At 37.2% G+C, this 14415-nt stretch overlaps 1 protein-coding gene across 2 annotated transcripts in view; it reads left to right on the forward strand.

Moving 5' to 3' along the window:
- The window catches only part of Gria4 (glutamate ionotropic receptor AMPA type subunit 4), a 268341-nt gene extending 254707 nt beyond the window's left edge, over positions 1-13634 (forward strand). The window contains exons 14-16 of one of the 2 annotated variants that reach the window (XM_042674862.1): positions 6640-6754; positions 8887-9021; positions 13404-13634. In XM_042674862.1, the coding sequence (XP_042530796.1) occupies positions 6640-6754; positions 8887-9021; positions 13404-13568 (415 nt within the window). In that variant the 3' untranslated portion in view covers positions 13569-13634. Of the gene's footprint in view, positions 1-1186; positions 1302-6639; positions 6755-8886; positions 9022-13403 lie in introns of both variants that reach the window. The other variant, XM_042674861.1, reaches the window with a different exon arrangement.
- The last annotated feature ends 781 nt before the right edge of the window (positions 13635-14415 follow it).

The following is a 14415-nucleotide window of genomic DNA, read 5'->3' on the forward strand; positions in this document are numbered from 1 at the left end:
AGGCAAGTGCTCTACCACTGAGCGACCTTCCCAGCCCTGGATTTTTTTTTTAAACCCACATTTTTTATTAGTCATTTAAGTGACATTTTACTTTTGAAATCATGCTATTTGTTAATAGTATTTTGTTTTATTTTATTCTTTCCATCCATCATTAAGTAGTCACCAAAGTCAGTGTTTCTCAGAACGCACAGCCCAGTCTATACCCAAATTCCTGCAGTACACAAGCCACTCCCTAGATTTAATAGAAATCTCATTAATTGCTGGAAAAATGTCATGAAAGAGTCAATGGGTATTTATAAACTGTACCTTAGAAGTAATAAGGAAACAAAATACATAGGAGGCAAGAGCCCGTGGCACTTTTAAACCTGTGAGCAAATAATTAGAATAGTCTGCCTCTTATCCTTCTATAGAGATAAACATAGAGAAAATCTAATCTGCAGCATAACTTCCTGGTGTTTAATTACTTAATTTAAGCAGTCAAATTGGATATGTGATCCTGATTTCCAAAAAGCACACATGCTTTTAAAAATCAACACAAAAATTTAGATGTAAGAACTTAGCCCTAAGAGCTGCTCCTATCTCTAGACTTAGCAGAAAGTTTCCTCCACAACCTCCAGCCCATGAAACTGATCCAACCAGAAAAGCTTCCATTCTGAGATCAACAGAATCAAACAAATTAAATCCACACAGATAATAAAGGGAATAGCAATTAAGCCACACTCTTGGTTGTCAGGAAATCAGTCCAGGAGAAAAATTGTTAGGTTCTTGTTTTGTTTATATCATTTGAGTTTTTCCTTCAGGGAATACATTTTCATTTCAGGCTCTTTGGGGTCTTTGACATTTGTAGAAGCAAAGGGATTCAAGAGATAATTACTGGTAAATTTGAGTTTATTAACTATTTTGCAAAAAAGAAAAATTGATGTAATTGGTTGCTGATAAGATCAGTTAGTTGACAATAAACAAACTATGAAAATGAACAGCCCCAAATACTGCATGTGGAATACGTTTGAAATTAGTTACCATTGATTGCCTTTGGTTTGGACTATGGTGGATGGAGCTGCAGGATGGCAAAATGAGAGGTTTATTTAGCGTCTGGGAGAAGCTTATAAAAAGCTTTAAGTCCTCATTCCTTCTAACATCCTAACAGCTGTGCAGTTTCTTACAAAATATGTTTTATCGTTTCAAGAAATGCTGTTAACCTCGCAGTTTTAAAACTGAATGAACAAGGCCTCTTGGACAAATTGAAAAACAAATGGTGGTACGACAAAGGAGAATGTGGCAGCGGGGGAGGTGACTCCAAGGTTAGCCTCAATGTCACCAAAAGCGGGTAAACAGTATGTCAAGTAATAGGTGCATCTGCTGGGAGGCGTGCGCACAGCAGCTGGACTGCTAGTCCCGTCCCTTTACAAACAAGTATGCAATTACTGTCAAGGCAAAAATATTTGCAGCCGCGATCAGTTTGGTGGCACACTGACCAATATGGTGGTAATAGTCTCTGAAAAGTTCTGGTTCGAAGAGGCTGTGGACTAGGCACTCACAGTCCTAGGAACATATGGTTTGGAAAGAAAAGAAAGGGATATGAGTTTCACAAAGAGCCATTTAGTGAAGAGAGGAGAGAAAACATCAGGGTAAGTCTGGCTTGTTTTCTTATTTTACTTGGCCAGAACTTCTACCAAATATTAAGTAACAGCAATAAGCTGACTCCATCTAGACCATCTAGTGAACCTTCCAAAAAGGTGGTTTTTTCCCACATAAAATTCACAGGGCTGGGGCTGGGAAGGTGGCTCAGTGGTAGAGCGCTTGCCTTGCATACATGAGGCCCTGGGTTCGATTCCTCAGCATCACATAAGCAAAAAGAAAAAAGCCGGAAGTGGCGCTGTGGCTCAAGTGGTAGAGCGCTAGCCTTGAACTAAAGAGCTGAGGGACAGCGCCCAGGGCCCACAACTGGACCCAAAAAAAAAAAATTCACAGGGCTTCCATTTGAATTCAGTAACAACTCCAAATAGAATTACAAGTTTTCACCTTCCATGAATGCATCAATTACAAAAATGATCGAAGAGAAGAAAAAAAACTTCTTTGTCTTCACCTTAGACATATTTTTCACTTCACAAAATGTTTTTATATTTCTAAGTAGATTTCAAAAATGTATACAATTGGCAAGTATAAACTAGTATCCTTCCTTATGTATGGCAGAGTTTTTAGATTTAAAGAAAATAATTACTAGATGAGAAAATTCTGACTGAGAAACTACCATCAATTGATATGCAAAACGAGTGAAAATTTTAAGATACATTTTACATTTTTCAAATGTAAAAAATTCTACCCCCCAACAAAACTGCTTTTCTCCAGGTTCCTGATTGTTCTACAAGTTCCCACACTTGGCCACATAAATTCAGAGAGAGACTTAACTCCATTTACATGGCATATCAGGATATCTGGCATTACATACTCCAAACTCCATTCTAAACAATCCTAATAGGTTGTATATTGTCATGATGTTTATCATAAGAGCAAAAAGTTGTTGCAATGTAAATCATAATAATGCCCTACCTTGAATTTGTATAAAAGATAGTATTTTAAATGGCCAGACCTAACTTGCATCTGAGTAAACAGGAGAGAGCTGTTGCCTTTCCAATTCCATTCTGTACTGTCTTCAGGTGACTGGTGTTCTTTTAAACTTTCCTCACTCCTCCTGTTCGGCTGATCTTCCTGTACAGAGGAAAAAGGAGGAGGAAATGTATTAGGTTGAGTGAAACAGCTGGCTCTGAAGCCTTTGTTGAGTATAAAGTTAACTCAGGAGAGACAAACGTTGCATGATGACAGTAAAGAGAAATGATGCAAATCTGCTAAAAATCCTGGCTTACGGGATTTTGAGACACAGACAATATTAATTTTCTTACCAGTTTTATTCAAGAAAGGTGGGAAATGGAAGCCTGTTCCTCCCAAGGGAAGGAAAGTTCCTGTGATGATGCAGTGATTTGCCTGCCACTCACAGGATGGAAATCGTGGGGATCAGGGGAGCCCTGTGAGCACACAGCTCCCGTTTCCATTCAGCTGCAAATGATTAAACTTATGCTTCAGCTGGGTAATGTGTCAGGACCTATGGAGAAAGAGAAAATTACTCACTGTCTTTTCCCTCAAGGCACATAGGATTTAATATACCTAACAGCTGAAGTCTTCAAGCCTCTGTGGCAGCTTTCCTATCATACTATGTAATAATTAGCACCCCACTTACCTGACAACCATTCCCAACTCTGCCAGGTTCTCATCATAACAATCTTTAGTCATGAAAAGTCAACAGGAGATATGAGTGACAGGGTCTTATGTCTTACAGGAAAAGATGCAATGAAGTAGGGGGGAGTTGAAAGTTTGCTCCTTCAATATTGTCACAAAGCTTTCATACTCATTCTCGCAAGTAACATACACACATACATATATATGTATATGTTGATTGGCAATGGGTCAACTTAAAATTACAGATTACAATTTATAAAACAAATTTTCCCCTTTCGATTAATCTGATATGGCTTAGTCTAAGTAAAAAAATCATACACAGACTTTTGTGCTACTATCTGAGCTTTTAAATCTTGATTTTAGTTGGGAATTTTGGCAATGTCTGTAACCATAAGTCATCATAGCACTAATAACAGCTAAAGCATTAATTTTCTCACTATAGATATAAAATTGTATAAATACTCATGGATATAGACATTGATGAAAATCATTCTGTAGATACAATTGTGAAATAATGTAGAAATTAAATCAGATCACACAATTCAGGGTCATGATTTGACATTTTGAAGACGACAACCCTATTCTGGTTTGTTACCTACAAATGAATTAATCCCCATCATGACAGCCATGAAAACGAATGCAGGATTCAGAGTATAGAAGATAACGCAGTCAGCAAACTGGGGGCGGGGCGGGCTGGGGAGGAGGAGAGACAGTAGATAGTTGGCCCTTGGAGTGTCTCTCAGTATTGAATTTCTTGTTCAAGCCTGTGTTTCTACCAGTTGAACACTAAGTTTGGCTAATAATAAGAGCCTTATATTCAAAACTGCCGATCTGAACTTGTCCTCTGAGACCAGGCTGCTGGAGTGACAAAGACATCCTGTGGAAGGGACAGAAACAACCAGCAGAATTAAAAAGAAGAGAATGGGAGAAAAGAACCTCTCGCATGACAGAGCTCATTGAAAGCTGGGCTTCGTCTAATCCACAGACTGTCTTCTGTTGTCTTTCCTAGAGGAGAGCTCAAGGAGAGTCTCTGATTCCTTACATCTCTGGTTTCTCTCTTCTCAGCTCATGCCAGTCAAGAAGTGCCAGTAAGGGCCAACACAGTTCACCTGTGGGGTTTTGGTTTTTGTTTTTGTGTAAAGGAACAGATGAGCAAGCTTGAAGACTTAAAATCCCTTATTTAGGTTCAGGTACCAGCGGCTGAGGTGGGAGGATTGCTTGATCTCAAGGTTTTTAGAGACGCAGTTTGGGTAACATAAATCCCAATTAAAAATACGATCTCTTAGAGTATTAATTCAAAGACAAGGCTTCCTCTGAGTTTAAAGAAATTTCAGTATAGGGAGCACCTACTCTGAGACAGCTACTCTGGTAAATACTGTCTTATAACGTGAATGAGAAGAATCCCCTTTGCTTCCTGAGGTTAATAATGCACCAGACATCCCACAGGGACAGTTTTCTTGTAGTCATTTCAAACATGAAGGTAAGAGAGTAGTAGGCAATTAAACTTTGATTAACCAAGTGAGAGAGACAGAGGGAGAGAGAGAGAGAGACAGAGGGAATGCTGGTCCTGGGGCTTAAACTCAGGCACATACACTGTCCCTGAGCTTTTTTGCTCAAGTCTAGTGCTCTACCACTTGAGCCATAGCTCCACTTTTGGCTTTCTTAGTAGTTAATCGGAGGTAAGAGTCACACAGACTTTTCTGCCCTGGTTGGCATCAAACTGTGATACTCAGCCTCCTAAGTAATTAGGATTATAAGCGTGAGCTACTGGCACCCAGCTTCACTGAATTAATCTTAGCTCCCCAATTTCCTATGCTCAAACTCAGCTTTTTAAAAGAGAATCAGATAATGCTTATGCAGGATTCTAATTTCAAAAAATATTCTAGGATCATACATATATGAGATACTACAAGATTAATGCAAATTTTAAATTGCATTGAAAACATTTCAAAATGAGAAACATATTTTAGAAATATTTTTCATTATGAACATTAGAGAGAATAGGTTTAACGTTTAACCAGAACACTCAATTATCCTGAAACCCATTTGTCTTAAGTCTTTGGTTATGTATTGCATGGACTATGCTATGAAGCTACATGACCACAAACCCCAGCAGTAGTGGATACCTATGTATGTAGTTGAATAAGCTCTTTGCCCTGGTATCTTTACTTATAAAGCATGAGTGAGAGTAGTAAAGATATTTTCCATGATGCCTGGCTCATAGCAAGTGCACAGTAAATATTAGCTATCATTATGACCATCATTTTTAATACTCTACCTCAGTGGAAGCTTGTGGAATTCATCTTTTGGTGACCCAAGTAAAGGCATACTTACATCCCACTGAATGCAGTCAACATCCCCTAGAAGTGAGTTACTGAACCATTCAGCCAGACAAAATGGCAGTTGAAGTATGCTGCCAGTCTCCAGTAAAATGAAATGGAAAGCAACTGGGCACAAGAACACGGGCAATACAGGATCCCAGGGCTTGTTATGTCATTCAGCTTGTAGGTTTGGGATTATTATAAAAGATTACTCTGAAAAGTGACACTGCGTGATGGCTGACATCTTCTTTCTCAACTCTTTCTATGATATTTAATACTAAAGGAATCAAAGATGGTAGGAAAGTGGGGGAAAGAGAAAAGAACATTCTAGTTCAGAGGAGTTTGTCTAGTCAGAAAAAAAATACCTCAGACTACTGTTTATTTATTGTTCATTAATTAGTGAGTGAATATAGTCACTTGACCTTGTACTTGGAGCATATTAATGTGGTAAACTCAAAGGATAGATGAAAATTGAGTTAAATACTGCAATTCAGCAGGAAAATATCAATATGGGTTTATACTTTAAAATATCAATGACCCTAGTCGACACACTGAACCTACTGTGCATTGGGTCTTGGATAATAGATGTTATGGAGTCAGTTTATTGATGGATACTTCTGACATTTTTAGAGCATAAAGTACAATCATACACTAGAGTGAGTCACAAAGCACTCACCTAAGAATTGGAGTCAGTCCTATGTAGCTTCTGTGTAAGTCTGTCAACCTTCACCTACTTCCATTTATTTTGAAAGGGAAAAGGTTTTTGAATGCGTGCCACATTTATGGGGGGGGTGGGGTGGGGAGGGAGAATTAAAAAGAAAGCCTATTCTGAGCCAATAGTTTTGGATTCACAGTAATTGCATACATCTTATTTATCAATTCTCCCTAGCAGTATGTGCCTGTTACCTAAAGCGATGGAGCAGGCCCCAGTTTTATGTCTGATGCTAACGTGGGCCTACGGTATAAGACATAGCACCCACTGTGGCCTCTGCTCTGTCACTTTGCCATGCGATTCTTATGTAGTTTGACTTGAATAACATAAAATAACATATATAATGTTATTTATGTTATTTTCCACGTGAAGAACTCCTGTAAACCTTGCCGTTTTGAAACTCAGTGAGGCAGGCGTCTTAGACAAGCTGAAAAACAAATGGTGGTACGATAAAGGTGAATGTGGACCCAAGGACTCGGGAAGCAAGGTCAGTCGCTGAAGTTCGGGCCTCCTCTTGCGTTCACAAAGTCTATGAAAACCGTAAAAACCACTGTTTCTCTATGCTCCCAGCCACTGCCTGAATTAGAAAACAATGCCATAGATTTCAACCACAGGGACCGTCTCTTTAGGAAACTGCAACCTATTTATTCCCCAACAGTAAGGTTTTAGAATAAACTAAAATTAACTATTAAAAAAAACCTCAAAATAAAAATGTTTATAGGATCCTCAAAATTACGTACCACTAATGAAAGCTGTGTTTTTCTTTACGGTTAAGGTTTTGTTTCAGAGAGAGAGAGACCATTATTACCTCAAGCGCTAATATAGTCCCGTCACAAAAATTGATGAGTAGTCGCCCAAAAACAAAAGATGATAAATACTAAAGTTCAGTATTTTGTTATCATTTACCACACACATTCCACTTTAGTTCCAGGGCCCTGTTAAACTTCTGGCCTGACAAACAGATAAGCTTCCCAGTTGCATTCTCCCATTTGAAATTTCTTTATTTTTACACTAATATTTACACATACTTTCCTTGAGTTTAAAACCTTTCATTCAGTAGTTCTCTTCAGAACACTGAAGAAAGCCGTAAGTCAAAGTCTATTGACTACAACAGCTCTGTTCTTATTCTGTTAACAAATATAACAAGTTTATCAATCAGTCAAAATATCTACACATGAATAGAACAGAATTGTTTCAAAGTCAGTTGAAGATTCTTGGAGTTCTCTTTTCTTCCCCTCCCCCATAATCTCTTCTAGGAAGAAAACTAATTACTGGTTATTCATAGGCATTAAACAGGTGACTGGCTTAAATGGAGAGCTTCAATTAATTTAAGAAGGAGACAAAGTCAAGTTAGTCAATCCCTTTGCAGGTCTTACACTTAATTACTTCTGTCTACCTTTGAGCCAGAGTAGAGTGAGAAAAGCTTAGCCAGATAATGAAATGGTAAAACTTAATGTAAAGTATATAAAACCATTAATCATTATAAAATCATTAATAAGTGATTATATTTGAAAGACAACCCCCCCAAAAAAATTTGTGGCCTGGTCAGTTGGTATCATGACTTAGTAGACACTAAAATGTATCTTTTGAATTAAATACTCTTCTAATAAAAATTATTTAAGATCTGAATCACATTCTGTACAAAACATATTGCTGAGAAAAAGATGACCACAGAGCCATCTTCAGGTTGTCTGCCAAAATATTTTTGGAATTATGTTACATAGTAAGTCCAATTTATAATTTTTGAAAAATTCTAAATTCTAGGTAATTGACCATTACAGATTTACGATAAAATAATTTGTATGTAGATCTCGAAAGAATAAGCTGTCTTAAAACATTAGCTGAATAAGCATTTCTAAATGGAAGTAGAATTCTGTTTTCCAAGCCTATAAAAATAATTATGAATTTGTCCTTATATATTTTATTTCTCAGTTGATCATGGTAATTTAAAAATTGTCTAGGACAATTACCTGTTATATAGATATATGAATATTATATAATATATAATTACTCCTAACTAGTACAGAATATGCAAGAATGCCATTTTTCATAAGATTTCCCCAGTAGTCATATCTGAAAGAACAAATGATGTGTACTTTTCATTTGGTAAAGTGATGATGAGCAGAATGTGAAAGTACTAGCTTAAAGATCCTTAAGTAGGAAGTAGGGAGCTTCAGTGTATTCAAGAGAAATCTTAAACATTAGATTAATGTTTTAAAAGACATAATGCTAGAAGAGGTCTCCTGTCCCATATAATTGAATATTAAATATGTCGTTTTCAAAGTCTATAACAAGCCCACTTCTGTTACCCTATGTCAATATATAAATGCTTGTACATGGCTCAGTATGGTGGTTTTCACAGCCTATTTTATAGCAATAAAATGTTACTGATTTTATTAAATGTAATGGCAGTTAATTTATTGGTAATTATAATTTCACTTCTGAGAACTATAAGCTTTACGCTTCAAGCCATAAACCTGCATCAGTGACTTACCTTCATAAATACTTTCAGGTTAAATTAAGCATTTACTTTAATTGGCTGTTTGGATTTCATGTGTGCTTTTGACCTGTTGCATGTGATGTTCCTGCAATTAACTCACGTGTCTCTATCCTCTGTAGGACAAGACGAGTGCCTTGAGCCTGAGCAACGTAGCAGGCGTCTTCTACATTCTGGTTGGCGGCTTGGGCTTGGCAATGCTGGTGGCTTTGATAGAGTTCTGTTACAAGTCCAGGGCCGAGGCGAAGAAAATGAAGGTGGCAAAGAGTGCACAGACTTTTAACCCAACTTCCTCGCAGAATTCCCAGAATTTAGCAACCTATAGAGAAGGTTACAACGTATATGGAACCGAAAGTATTAAAATTTAGGGGTAGGATTTAGGGCCTATGACAGTGAGTGGAGAATGCATCCTGTGAACGCGGTGTTGTGACCTGTCTGTCCAGTGGTGGTATTTTGCTTGCTTCTAATTAGAGCTTTCTATTTTTGGAAACTTGAGTGCAAAGTGGTTCGATTTTCTTTGGCTGCAGAAGTACTGTTTGAAACTTTATGTTGCCAATAGATATCTGCATTGCAAGAGTCAGAAAGACAAAAGCAAACTAGAATTGCTCTAAGATGATTCGAATAGTATGACTTCCCTTAAATTTGGGAGAGATTGGAAATTAGATCTGGGCTTCCTAGTACACCGACCAGGCAAATTTGTACGACAACTCATATTTAGTCCATACACTAACAAGGAAAAAAAACCCTCTTCTGAATCAAAACCTAGAGAGTTGTCTGTTATTGTTGTTTTTTATATATAACATCATTTTTTTCTAAAGAAATAATACACATAAAAGCTCAAAAGCACATAGTATGAACTCACTGAACCTCACCTCCCCATCTAATTTGCTTTACATTGGCTATCTGTCTATATTTTTAAAGCATGAATCCCTGCTGTTGGTTCATCTGACAATTGTCCTTTGAGCCAGCACTTTAGGGAGAAGAGGGGTAATTGCTAGAACACATCTATTAGATGAAATTCAACTTTTGTTTTCATAATGTGACTAAGGGTATGAATAGACATTTTAAGCATAGATGTCCCGAATATATCTGCTCCATAGGACAGATAGAGTAAAAGATAAAAACTAATTACAGTGAGCTATTCTGCACTTTCTTTTTTTCCATCAAAATTGCTTTCCACCAAACCAGAGTGATCTCACTTACTCTGATCCTCTCATGATTTTACAATAAAAAAAAAAAAAAACTATATGCATCCCATGGAATATAGGAGATAGGGACCATTGTTTCTTAAAGAATCTAAATGCCCACTTTATCTTTCCTGTAACTATAAAAAGTGCTTTTCCAATAACACCTGAATGGATTTGTTATTGTTCTTCTAAAAATCAAGCCTCTACAAAACCATTTTCTAAAATTACATATAATAGCTTAGTGAATGGGCTGTTCAATTATGATCACATGCTAAATGTTTCTGAACCTTCAAGAGATATTGAGGGCTTTTGATGTGCCTTGAAGTAAAAAATAAAAAAAAAACAAATAGCATTTTAGTAAGAAACTACAGCTGATCTAATGCCAGAAAAATGTCCATGATTATGTGATTTATAGATACAGAAATCATGGAAGTATCATTAAAGATAAACATTGTTCCTATCTTTACCAACCCTGTTCACCACAATCTAAATGCTTATACCCATAATACAAAAGTTGATGGCTGAATACAAGTTAATAGTAACAACTCCAAAGTGGTTCTTTCCAATTATTGTTTTAAAAATTAGGAACTAGGGCTGGGAAGGTGGCTCAGTGGTAGAGCGCTTGCCTTGCATGCCTGAGGCCCTGGGTTCGATTCCTCAGCACCACATAGGAAAAAGAAAAAATCCGGAAATGGTGCTGTGGCTCAAGTGGTAGAGCGCTAGCCTTGAGCTGAAGAGCTGAGGGACAGTGCCCAGGCCCAGAGTTCAGACCCCACGACTGGACCTAAAAAAAAAAAAAAAATTAGGAACTAGACCCTCAATTCCTGTAGATCAAAACATGATGAGCATGTCTTCTAATAGGACAAGAAAATGAGATGACTTAAAGCATTGCCAGCTATCAGGAGAATACTTTCATCTTGATGTTTATAGAATTGAGGAGAGATATTTGACACTGAGAAAAACAATACCTGACCAGTTTTCAGAGTTAACTATTTCAACTGCATTTTGACATGAATTTGTTTAAGATGCATTAAACTTTTTTCTTACTCCTTTAAAATTGAGGGTTTTTTTTGGCTAGGGCAGCCATTAGCAAGACCCAGTACAGAAACAGAGAGGAAAAAGAATATTAAAAATTATAAAAAGGAATACTCATGGATGCCAGTTTACTACAAACTTTTGGGATCTTAATAAACTAAATATGAATTCCCAGGTTACCTACATGAACATGTAACTTACATGTAATAATAGTTTTGAGTAGGAAACTGGTATTAAAATTGACCTAGGAAGCTAAATTTGAACTTTTAAAAGCAATATATTTCAAGTGAAAAGAAAACATTCACATCTGGCTTTCTTTTTAAGTCAATAGTTTCCAGAGTAAATGAAATTCTTTCCACCTATAGAGAACACATGAAAGTAAGCAATTTTTATTTTATTATCAAATTAAAATGAATGCTTTTCCCTTCAAAACTTCTATTGACAAAAAAGGAAATTTGGTATGTGAAATTATTAAATGGTTGGTAATATTTTGATAATATTTTTCCAAGGACTTCCCCCCCCCCCCAATTTGAAACCTTCACTACATAATAGATCTAAATCAAAGTGATCATCCCTCAAAGAGAACAGATACATTAAGATTATTTAAGAAATATAAGATTTGGTATTGGAATCACCAGATAAACAGCCACCATAACTCAAACGGATTCAGATCCTACGTAAACCTACAAGGAAGTTTTCTGTCTTGAGGAGCCCCGGGGGGGAGGGGTTCACATCAAGATGAACAGGGATGACATTTTATGGAATAAGCAGGTGACATAAGTATAGGAAATAAAAGTGATAGAACAAATGTAAGAGAGAAAATAGATGTTGCTCTGAGTTCAAGCCCCAGTAGCAATACACACACACACACACACACACACACACACACACACACACACACACACACAAATATGACTTGTCCAAGATTCATTAACTATTATACTCAGTTGCATTAATCAATGAAAGAGTTCAAGAGTGAATGGAGTTTTCCAAGTTTAGGAACTTTTCCTTTCTTAACAAGCACAAGAAAAAGAAAGAGAAAGAAAGAAAGAAAGAGACAGAAAGAAAGAAAGAGAAAGAAAGAAAGGAAGGAAGAAAGGAAGGAAGGAAGGAAGAAAGAAAGAAAGAAAGAAAGAAAGAAAGAAAGAAAGAAAGAAAGAAAGAAAGAAAGAAAGAAAGAAAGAAAGAAAGAGAAAGAAAGAAAGAAAGAGAAAGGAAGGAAGGAAGGAAGGAAGGAAGGAAGGAAGAAAGAAAGAATAAAATAGACTTTAGGGTAAAAGCCTTCTGAAAATGCTTTTTGTTTTGCTTTGTTTTGCTTTGTGTTGATCCTGGGGCTTGAATGCAGGGACTGGGTGCTATCCCTGAGCTTTTGTGCTCAAAGCTAGTGCTTTTTGGTAGTTAATTAGAGATAAGAGTCTCACAGACTTTCTTGCATGGGCTGGCTTTGAATGTCAATTCTTGGATCTCAGCAGCCTGAGTAGATAGGATTACAGCTATGAGTTTTAGGAGAGTTGATGTAAGTCATGAAAGGAGCATAGCGAATATCTCCTTCATCTTATTTTCCTTGTGAGTCAACGTAGACTGAAGAGACTGAAAAGAGTATAGAAGAAATGAATGAACAGTAATTAGATTTATGCAATTAAACTGTCTGCTTCTTCTTTATCTAATGTTACCTGTTGAGTCCAAGAATAAGTATTTAATGAGCAATCCAGAGACCTAATTAATTCTATGCCCTAAATAAGAGAAGTGCCCTGTGATCTTGCAGGAGGTACCAAAACATGTCTCTTTGGTACACCCCTTTTAAGAATGACTGTAAAAACAGGAGTCTGAGTTTGATAATAGGCCTAGAGGGAACTATCTGTCACTAAACATGCTGTTGAGTCATGTCTATAACTCATGTGAATGAATGAAATCGTCTGTGGATAGGTCTATGTTTAGGAAACAAGACAATCTGTCACTTCCTCTCAAAACAATTTAGTGGAATCCTTGCACTGTAAAGAAGACATTTTCTAAAAGAAACTACTATGATTTCAAAAATACTATCCAAACTAAAGGAGCTCTGAAGTTCCACCAGAAGTACTGGGGTATAAAGTAGAGCAAGCTAAAAGATGCTCTCTACCCAGATTTGCTACACAAACCTAATTTTGTGTGTGTGTGTGTTTTTTTTAAAGAATTAGTTTTTAAATAGATGGGACTATAAATTTCAGGCTGATTAGTTCTTTGGTGTCATTGGAGTTTTCCTTTCTTTCTAAGCAGTTTGCATAGGACTTACAAAAAAATAATGGAAAATGCAGATGTCTAATTACTATTTCTGGATTTATTTTCTTTTTTGGATGTTGGTTGTGTCACATGTCGTTGAAGAAACAGTAACATTATGACACGCCTCATTCTTTCTGTTTCCTTTCCATGCAACCCAGCTGACCTTTTCTGAAGCCATAAGAAACAAAGCCAGGTTATCCATCACTGGGAGCGTGGGAGAAAACGGCCGAGTCCTGACGCCCGACTGCCCAAAGGCCGTCCACACTGGAACTGCAATTAGACAGAGTTCAGGATTGGCTGTCATTGCATCGGACCTACCATAAAAACCAAAAACATAATTGAGTGCCTTAATTAAACTGTGTTGATGATGACTGATGGAAACGCAGCCCTCCCCCCTCGCCCCCTCGCCCTCCTCTCCCCTCCAACCGAGGGGCCCGCGGCTGGACATCCTTGGGGGCAGGAATCGCATCCTAGCTGGTGGTGGATGTCAGCAACAGCAAACCTGCGCATGAGCTCAGCTCGGAAACCCAAACTCTCAGATTTTTATATCAGGAAAACTCACAATTTAGGGGTGGTTTTTTTTGTTGTTGTTTGTTTGTTTGTTCCTTTGTTCTTGTTTGGGGGGAGCAGGTGGGAGGGAGCCGGGAATTGGGTGTATTAACAGCAACAAAATGTCACTCAAGAGTGGACTTTCAAAAACAAAATCAACCAACTCTAATCAGACTTGCCAGTTAGCGTATTCAACTGTGAAGTTCTTGCTCAGAAAGGCGCTGGTCATCACGGAAGGGGATTCAAACAGTTATACCCGTCCACGAACATGCTCAACCTGTGTGTGCAAAACACCCGTAGAGTCCATGGAAGCATCTCCAGCTGAGAACACAACAAATCTCTAAACTGTGATAAGAAAATAATAAACAAACATGTAAATCCTGTGAAAAAAAATTTAAAGGAAGTATTTACACTTACTTTGGAGAAAAAAACAAAAAACAAATACCTGAAACATGCTTGCTTTTTAACTGACGTAAATTCAATAGAGGACAACACAATTCTTTTTTCTAACCATCTTAGGGAACAATACATTGCAATAATTGATATAAATGCCATCACTGTAATAAACCTTAGAGACCTTTTTTTTTTTTTTTAATATAAAAGTTGTTGGTCATCTTCTTG

The sequence above is a fragment of the Dipodomys spectabilis genome, unplaced genomic scaffold, assembly GCF_019054845.1.
Source record: "Dipodomys spectabilis isolate Male_0828 unplaced genomic scaffold, ASM1905484v1 ptg000023l, whole genome shotgun sequence".
Lineage (NCBI taxonomy): Eukaryota > Metazoa > Chordata > Mammalia > Rodentia > Heteromyidae > Dipodomys > Dipodomys spectabilis.